This window comes from Cricetulus griseus, chromosome 8 (genome assembly GCF_003668045.3).
Source record: "Cricetulus griseus strain 17A/GY chromosome 8, alternate assembly CriGri-PICRH-1.0, whole genome shotgun sequence".
Lineage (NCBI taxonomy): Eukaryota > Metazoa > Chordata > Mammalia > Rodentia > Cricetidae > Cricetulus > Cricetulus griseus.
Genome location: NC_048601.1, coordinates 7,531,163 through 7,541,268, shown reverse-complemented (window position 1 = coordinate 7,541,268; position 10,106 = coordinate 7,531,163). Strand labels below are relative to the sequence as shown.

The following is a 10,106-nucleotide window of genomic DNA, read 5'->3' as shown; positions in this document are numbered from 1 at the left end:
AAACTCTCCCTGAGGTCAGAGTTTTGTGTTTTTTTTCTCCATTTTGTGTCCAGTATTTACCTAGTTCAGTGGTTGAGAGCCACAGTGGTTCACAGACACCAGTGATGGAAAGGCTGGTTTGGCATGGCTTTTCTCATTTCTAAATTATATATTGTTAAAGTCAAATAAATGGCACCTTTTCTCCCTGTGCAGGTGATCATTTCAACTGAAGCATTTGTCAACAGTGGCTGTAGAGAGTCCCATCACATCTGCTATTCAATCATGGACCAAACTCAGCATTCTAAAAAAACAGCAGAGGTCCAACCTTCCAAACCAAAGAAGACAAGGCATTGTGATGGCTTCAAGGTAGGATGAGTGCCATAGCACCAAACAAAGATAGGTCCAGAGGGAATTTTTACTTACAAAAAAAGAAACATATAATTCAAAAGAATATTATGTCTCAAATTATAATTCTCATTGAAGTATAAAACTTTAACAACATGATCTTGATTTAAGTGTTTTAAATTTGGGTAAGGTTTTCCTTTGGTGATATTTTTATATTAAATATTTTTGATTAATTTATTCTTTACATTCCAATCCCATTTCCCACTCCCTCCTCTGCTCCCACTCCCCCATCTCCCCCCACCTTCCATCTGCTCCTCAGAGAAGGTAAGATGCCCCTAGGAAGTCTACTAAGTATACCCCATCATCTCTCTGAGGCAGGACCAGGGCACCTCTCCACCCCCCACACCCCTGTGTCTAGGCTGAGTAAGGTGTCTCTCCATATAGAATGGGCTCTACTAAGTCAGTTTGTGCATTAGTGTTAGATCTTGGACCCATTACCAGTCACCCCATATATTGTCCCAGTAGGACTTTGGTGATAATTTTGATGTTTGCATATTTATTAATATTGGAAAGTTAGAAATGTTTTGATATCCCCTCTGGTTCTTCCTGGGCCAAGGCATAACTATAAATGTAGTTAAAAGCTGTGTGTGTGTGTGTGTGATATATCAAATACCCTTATAATGAGCATAAAATCTAGAGGATTAGATCCTATAAGTTATTTTATAATCCCAAATATTATTCTTTCCTTATTATTTTCTCAGTATTTTTTAAAATTCTGGTAACCAAAGAACATAGTCTGATGAGATAGAATTTGCTATTTATAACAGGCTTCTCCAGCATGTAAAGTTCTTGACCTGCCTAAGGTTGATGCCTTAAGTAACTGAATGCAGATAACAGAGCTAATAATTAATGGCAAGAATGTTGAAAAAGAAAAAAAAAAACCAAAAAACAGTCCCTTTAACTTTGTCCAGGGAACATGAAGTCTATTTATTTTCAGTAACTTCTGGCAAAGTCTGTTCTGATGAAATATGTGAATAAGGTTTAAGCTGAAGGAAAGTCTGGAGAAGGTACGGATTAACACACTGCAATGACAATGTATCTTCTGGGTGTTAAACTGTGTTACAGTGGGTGATCTCATTTGCATGTGTATAGTGAAGTGGTACCTCCCACAGAATGTCAGGAAAAGAGGCTAAGAGTCAAGACTTAAATGTTTATGGAAAGCATGTTACCTGTAGCCTAACAAGAAGACAGAAAAAGCAATAGTAATAATGACCAACATTTATTGAACTCTTACTGTATGTCAGGTGCTAGTCTACTGTTTTATTTCTGTAAATAGACTTTTCTTTATTATAATTCTATTAACCCAATATTAGTATCTCCATTTTATAGAAGAGGAAAGAAGCCTTAGGTACACCAAGAGAAAATGGCTTTCCTTACATCTTGTTTACATAGGTTTCCATTGCTGTGATAAAGACCATGACTAAAGCAATTTGAACAGACAGGTTGCCATCTGTCACTGAGGGAAGACAGGGCAGAATTTAACAGGACAGCAACCTGGAGGCATAACTGAAGAGTGCTTTTTAATCAGCCTGCCCAAGGATTGTACCATTCCCAGTTGGCTGGGCAGTCTCTTGTCAATCATCAATCAAGAAAATGTCCTATAGACTTGTTTACAACCAATTTGATAGAAGCATTTTCTCAAGTGAGGTTCCTTTCTTCCCACTCACTCTAACATGCTGAGTTGACCAAATACTCTTCATCCTAGTACTCAAAGCTTGTAGTTGGTTATCTTAGCTACTGTCCTATTACTCCGAAAAGACACCATGATCAAGTCAAGTCTTACAGAACAAAGCATTTAATTGGAAGCTTGCTTCCAGGTTTAGAGTGTTTGTCTGTGATGAGCATTAGTGGGAAACAAGCATGGCACTGCAGCAGAAGCTGTCCTTTTCAGGCAATGGGCTGAGAGAGAGAGGTGGGGAGAAAGAATGAGACAGAGACTAGGCATGGCATGGGTGTTTGAAACTGCAAAGACCACTTCTAGTGAGTGTCACCTACTCCAGCCACACCTCCTAATTGTTCCATAGCAGTTTCAGTGACAGGGGACAAAGGGCAAAGCATTAACTCTATGAGGCTATGAGAACCCTTCTCATCTAAACCATCATAGTTGGTAGGAAAGTCTGGCCTGAGGCAATCTTATTGTACACCCCGTCCTCTCAACTCTGTCCCATATAACTAAAGTAACTGCATTTATAACCTGCCGGGTTCTGTGGAAAGTGTAGAATTTGTCACTGGACTATTTACTTTTTTCTCTATGTATTTGAAAAATTATCTTCATTGTAAATCACTCAGCCTGAATCACTCATCAGGTTTTCACACTTTATCAAGCCCATGTACACAACCCACACTCATGACTGGCACCCACAGACCTACTGGGTACAAATGACTAAGAGTGAAGGAGATAATGAAGTCACACTCAATGTGTTTTCATACATGGTGACTCGCTATCAGTCTTTGCATTGAGCTGCCTAGGTTACAGAGAGCTTACCACTTCTCACTTCTGGTCTTTAGATTCTTGTACCTCTATCCTAAATAAACATTCATCAAAAGTACAAAATGATTGAATTATCACCTCAAACCAAAAGAAAACAAAGGTGAAATTTGCCTTTCCTTCCTTTATTCCCAGTTCTATCTCTAGACCAGTGTGAGTGAAGGATGCAAATCGTGTCCTTGTCCTCTCCAGAGCACATGTGCCGCTTTCCTCTTATCAACAACCCCGACTAGGTTAGGACTCCTTTAAAATCTGGTGCATGTGTCTTCACATAAATGATTGTTCACAATTTATAGCTGATATTTATGTTCCTTTTGGGAATTAAACCTTCTGCAAATTTAAGTACTCATATAATGACATAAAAAGTTTGTATCTAAAAATTCTATTTGCTTTTCCACATTATCCATTTACCCAACCACAGCAACCAATAATCCTCCTACTGCAATCTCCACTTTTATACCTTTACAGAATGTCACAGGGATGAATTCAGCCCTATCAGACTGACGGTTGTCACTTAATGGCATGCCTTTAGGTTTTTTGGAACACTTTTTATGATTTCATGGCTCATTTGTTTGTAGTAATTAACAGCACCCTACTGATACCTCCTTTTAGCTATGTGTGTACTAGAAAACATCACAGTTGCTTTCACATTTTAGAAATTATGAATAAAATTGCTATGCACATATGTGTACAGGGTTTTGTGCAGACATAATTTTTTTCTGCCCTTGACCAAATGTCAAATGTGATTGCTGAATTCTATGGTGAGGATGTTAGTTTTGTGAGACACATTTTAGCCGTCTTCTAAATTAGCTGTATTGATCACTGTGGTGTGATACTATACTCAGCAAGACAGGAACAAATGCCCACTTACTCCAGATAGGGAACCAACAAGTCAAAACACAGATACCCATAAAGTCCAACTTGGTGAACCATAAATTTTATTGGCGTTCCTTACAGGAATATGGGTGAGGAGTTATTTTCAGGAGCAGAAATGACTCAAAGAGAGCTATACCAACAAAGCCCACTCCAGCATGCGTGTCAGCTCACAAAAACTGGGAACACAGAACAAACTGTACAGCCTGAAGGCAGCTTAACTGGCTGGAAAGTAAACTTTCCAGGTAGTTCAGTGGGTCTGAGCCTCTTCCACGTTGTTTAGTTGCTCTCTGCTTCTTCCAGGCTGCTCAGCTTATCTGACGGTGCCATTTATATAGCAAAAGCTATTGATCATAATCGAATTTATAATTGCATCTTAAAAGACACCGTCAAATCTCAGAAGACATAGGCTTTCTTCAGAGTCACCTCTGTAAGCAACATCATTTGCACTTTTCACTTAAGTCTGTGGTCCATTCTGAGTCAATTGTTATGAAAAGTATAAAATACAAGTAATGTGGGAAATTACCAATATGGATCCAGGTAAAAACACAAGGGAATTTAATAGGGAAAAGCCTTACTTACAGAGCGACCTAGCCAGCCAGCAGGCAGCAGTAAGTGGAAGATGAAATGAAAACAGGGCCACCACCTAAGCATCCCTCCCTCTTCAACTTTCCCTACTTCACCTTGACCACGCCCTCACAAGCCTGGTCAGACACACCTGTAGCCAGCCCCTAAGCTGGCGTGGCTATGGCATCCCCTACATACAAGTGTCAATTCATTATTTTGAAATTATCTTTTCCCAATTTCTTTTCATTTGCTTATTGGATTCATAGAGTCATCTTGCATATCTGAGATAAATATTCTTTGGTCATCGTGTTTAATTATTTTTGTATACCATTATATTGAATTTGCTAATTATCATTCAAAATTTTTTTTGTGCTACATCTATGAAAGTTCATGGTCTGCCCTTTTTTTTTCTTATAATGACTTTGTAGACTTTAGAAATATGAGTAATGAAGGGCTCATGGGATGAGAGACCAAGTAGTCATGCTGTTTCTATATTTATACAAACTAGAGGGAATTGGTGCAATATTTTCATTAACTATTCAGGTAGCTTGACCAGTGAAATTGTCTGTACCTGGTTCTTTCTATTTGGGAATTTTATTAACTAGTAAATCAACTTTTAAAGAAGATGTAGGCCTGTCAAGATTCCTGCTTTGTCTCACAATCTGTGCAGATTGTGTCTATCAAAGAATATGTGGATGTCACCTACATCACTGAAATTGGAGGCAGAGTTTTCATAGTTGTTCACACTATCTTTTTTAGTCCTTTACATACCCATGCTGTCTGTGGGGAGGGCTCTTCTATTCCCATGCTGTCTATAGTGACAGCCATTCTATGCCCATGTTGTCTGTAGTGATGGCTCTTCTTTCCAATTTTAAATTGTATCCTTACTCTTTCCTTCATAGTCAATCCAGTTAGAATCTTACAAATTGGAATTTCAAAAGAAACTGGCTCTGGCTTTTGTTGGTTTCTTCTATTGATGTCCTGTTTCCCATTTCATCAATTTCTATCTCAGTTTTTGTTCTCCTCTGCTTACTTTGAATTTAATTTGTTCTTTTCCTTGTTTCTTACCATCAAACCTTAAATATTCACATTTGTTTCATATTTGTCATCTTTTGTATTATACACATTCAATGCTATAAAATTCTGTTTTGATACTGGTTTAGCTATAACCCACAGATTTGGATAGAAGTTATTCTGCTTTTTTTTAAAGTATTTTAATTTTTTCGTGAAATTTATTCTTTGACATGTTCCTTAGGAGTCTGTGCCTAACCTTCATATACTATAGTATATCCATTTGTATATTGTCAATTTTTCATTTAATTCCACAGAAGAAATTTTTTGTTGTTTGCTTGTTTCTTTGTTAATTTTGCCTTCTATTATTTTAAACTGGTTAGGGTATATTTTATGGCTACAAATGTGGTCTATAACTGGTGGGTGCTTACTGGGAAGTTAGGAATGATGTGTATTCTTATCATGGTTGTTGGTTGCCATGACCAGAAGCTATCGATCCAGCTTATTAATGACGTGTTGAGGCCAGTTGTGGTTTTTTTCTGCTTGTGTCTGCTGGATTTATTGATTCCTGATTGTGTAGTCATATGTGTCTTTTTAATCATCCACCAGTTTTTGCTTCATATAATCTGCTGTCCTACAGACACATCCATTAAAGATTGCTATATGTTCATTGAGAAATGACCCATAATGCCTTTAAAAATATTGATAGCTCTCCTTGTTTTAAAATCTGATCCATCTGGGCATAATATAGCTATGTCTGCTCCGTTCTCATAATGTAGAGAACACTTTCCATTTACTTATGAATTACATACATACATATGGAATATATGTATATATTGTGTTTAAAGTGTGTTTATTAGAGAGAACATAGTGGGGTCATGTTTTATAAATTACAGTCTATTCCAGCGTTTCTGTCCCGGCTAGTCCAACAGCCCTTGATCCCTAAATAAATACACAGATGCTATATTAGTTATAAACTCTTGGCTGGTGACCAGGCCTTCTTATTGGCTAGCTCTGTCTCAATTATTAACCCATAACTACTAATCTATGTACGTCCATGTAGTCTTGGCTTACCAGAGAATGCTGGACCTGCAACTTCTTTGCCTGCTACGTGGCAACTGCCTCTGCCTATATTTCCCAGAATTCTCCTTATCAACTAGTTCCACCTATCTCCCTGCCTCTATTGGCCACAGTGTTTTATTCATCAACCAATAACAGAAACACATACACAGAAGGACATCCCCGCCATCAACAGTCCTCAGATTTTTCAAGGGAACACTTATTAAAAGAGACTACTAACATGATAGTTTTAAAACTTACTGGATTCACCCATGTTTTCTATCTGCCCCTGCCTTTTCTCTCCTCTACTTTCCTGCCTTAACAGTCCTAAGCAAACCTTTCATACAATTCTAATATTTTTATTCTTTTACTTTAATAAATTTTCCCATAATATATGAAATGTATTTCTAATACTCTAACTAACTCTAATGTGTGTCTACATTCAAATAATATTATGCCACTTTACAGGTCATTTAATTTCCTTATAAAAAACAGAACACTATTACTTCCCTCATCTAACACTTATTTCATTGATGTCTATCATTTCACTTATGTTTGCTCACAAATAAATATTTGTATAAAGTACATACCAAACCATGCATGATACATTGTGTCTTCCTGTTGCAAAACAAATTTAAACTTAGGGCTGGAAAAATAGTTCTGTGCTTAAAAACATTTGCTCGTCTTACAGAGGATACAGATCTGATTCTAATTACCCACATGGCAGTTTACAATCACCTATAAGTCTAATTCTAGAAGATCTAATGACCTCTGCTGGCTTCTATGGCACTGCACATAAGTAATACATGCTCATACACATAGGCAAAAATTCATATCCAAAATAAACCAGATAAACAATTTTTAAAAGAAAAAATAATAATCAGTTGATTTAAATTATAAAATCAATAACCTTTATGTTGCTTTCATTTCTCCCTCAGTTCCTTTTTATCTAGATTTATGTTTCAAATGTATATTCATCCCTCTTCCTAAATAACTTCTTTTGACATCTTGTAAAGTATGCTTACTGGCAATTCAATTGCTGTTTGTCTGAAAAACTATTTTTTGATGGTGAAAATGAGATGATAAGGTATGTATGATAAGGTTTCAGTGAGCTTTGATTCAGGATTATAACATTTCTCAGGTTTTTTTTTTCCTGCCCCAACACACAGGTGTTACAGGGCGATAACTGTGAGCTAGAGTTGGGGACTTGCCTCCAATCACATAGACTTGGGTGTGACTCAGAATCCATTCATTTCTTTATCTCATCATGAAGCTTTGCTCTCAGAGAGTTTCTCCTTAAAGCAAGCCCTATTAAGAACAAAGGGATAGGTTTGGTGGTACACATTCCCAATATTTAGGAGTCTGTGTGACAGGATTATAAGTTCAAGGCCAGCCTGGGCTATGGAGCAAAACCGGTCTCAGAAACAAATAATACAGTAACGGGAACTGTTTATTTCTAAATAATCTTTTCTTCCCTAATGCAAGGATTTTCCTTAAGGTTTTCCATGAAACCTGTTCAAATTCCTAGAGAGAAAATTCATAGCAAGATGAGCCTTTGACTGCACTTCCTCTTAGACACAGCAAGAATGTAGAAAGGATAGGGTATGGCAGACAATGCAAAGAATTTCTAATGACAGCCTTGTTCATGTGTGCCTTCAGCAATTCTGTTAGAGTTGAGGTTGTCTGCCCAGGCAACAGATCCTACTTATATGGGACTCTTGGGTTTCTACTTTGACAAACTGTAATTCTCCATGTTTATGGCCTTTCTGTCTAATCCCAGAGAGAGAAAATTGTTTGCTGTGTGTCTTTAAGTCTTGGGAACCCAAGAAAAATTAGTTTTTCAGTTCTTTTCCTTATTGTCAAGATAGGATGGTGACTTATTCCATCCAGAAATAGACGCCACACACCCCGGCACTTTACAGTTATGTGCACTGTCAATCTCTTATTCTAGACTTATTCTTAAATTTTTATTGTGATTTCATTAGTGCACAAGCAAGCATATCATTTTTACCTATATGAATATTTTCTTAGTCACTTTTTGCTAAATTTCATAATAACTTTATTGTAATAGATGGTGTAGTGTCTTTCTTTTGAAAATTTCTAAAAATTTCCTGATCATTGCTATATCATCAATCATATATTTTTAAAAATGTACATGTTCTGAAGTGTTGGATGCAGAAATCTATTTCCAAGAGATCAGCCTTGTTCCTAGTGTTTCTCAGACAGGACATGTCTTAGCAACATTTCCACAGCAAGCACTTTTGTAGTTGACAGAGATGTGTTAAGACTTCCTTTTATGGTAGTATATCTATTAGTTTTCTGTATGATTTGAAGCTATTGAGTGAATTATGACTATTTGTATCTTCTAGGCTGGTATATATGTATATATGTATCAATAAGTAGACTTCTTTTCTGTACCTAATGATACTTTGTAAGTCTATTTATCCTGCACAACTTCCAGAGCTTTTAAAAATATTTAAGTTATTTACTTTTTGTGTATGGATATTTTGTCTGTATCTATGTCTGGGCATCAAGTATATGCAGTGCCTCAGGAAGCCAGAAGAGAACATTGCATCTTCCAGAACTATAGTTACAGATGGTTGTGAGCCACCATGCAGGTACTGGACACTGAACTGAGGTCCCCTGGTAGAGCAGCTAGTGCTTTTAACCACTGAGCCATCTGCAAGAGCTTTTTGGTAGCTGTATTTTCTTACTCTGACTATCTCTTGGGAAAACTTTTCTTTCAGCTCTGTCATCTAAAACATGATATTCTACTTTTTCTTATTTTATAGGCTAGTAGAGTTAGTTCAGTTTTGTATAAATTTACTAGGGACTTTTTTACGGGTGAAGACCAAGATTTCCTAAAAGGTGAGGAGCCTGAGAGTGAAGCTCTCTAGTCACTAGTCAGTCATTCACTGGTCTTTCCACACTGCCAAACATGTTTTAGTTAGTTTCCTGCCCTCAAGAGACAGAAGCTTCTCTTGGAGTATAGGCATGTTGAGGGTGTTGCTTCTAGAAGAGAAATCCAAAAACCTCATAAACAAAAATCTTACTTTAGCTATTCTGCTGGGCAGGACCTTAAGATGGTGGCATTTTACCCTACAAGGCTCTGGCACTGAAATCTGAGTAGCCCAGTAGTTGCCACTAACCTCACACTGAGTAGCAGAGACAGACTGTATGAATACAACTCAAAATACTATGGAGCCATGTATCTTAATGGAACAAGTAGGAAGACATTTGAAGAGAAAGCCAGGACTAAATCCATAGGCTTGTAGTTTAGGGATGAAGGAAAATGTGAAGACAGGCTTATGCATATTTAATGATCAGATCTCTGGATGCTAAGAGTTTCCATATTTCTTAAAGCACAGTGAATGAGTCAGAAAAATAGTAAATCGCCGGGTGGTGGTGGCAAACGCCTTTAATCCCAGCACTCACTCTGTGAGTTCGAGACTAGCCTGGTCTACAAGAGCTAGTTCCAGGACAGTCTCCAAAGCCACAGGGAAACCCTGTCTCAAAAAACCAAAATAAATAAATAAATAAATAAATAAATAAATAAATAAATAAATCATGCTCAGGGTAAGCATGCTGGTACCCACCTGAAATCTTAGGAATTGGTGGACAGAGATGGGACAATTATAGATACGTGGTCAATCTAGTCTGTACAGTAAGACCTTGTCACTAGCTGCATGTGTGTATTTTCCAAATCCTCTGCAATTCTAGTATA

The 10,106-nt window shown here is 37.2% G+C and overlaps 1 protein-coding gene across 1 annotated transcript in view; it reads left to right on the top strand.

Moving 5' to 3' along the window:
* Positions 1 to 261: 261 nt before the first annotated feature.
* Slco1b3 (solute carrier organic anion transporter family member 1B3) overlaps positions 262 to 10,106 on the top strand; it is a 50,530-nt gene continuing 40,685 nt past the window's right edge. Inside the window, exon 1 of the mRNA XM_035448968.1 lies at positions 262 to 345. Within this exon, the coding sequence (XP_035304859.1) occupies positions 262 to 345 (84 nt within the window). The remainder of the gene's footprint in view (positions 346 to 10,106) is intronic.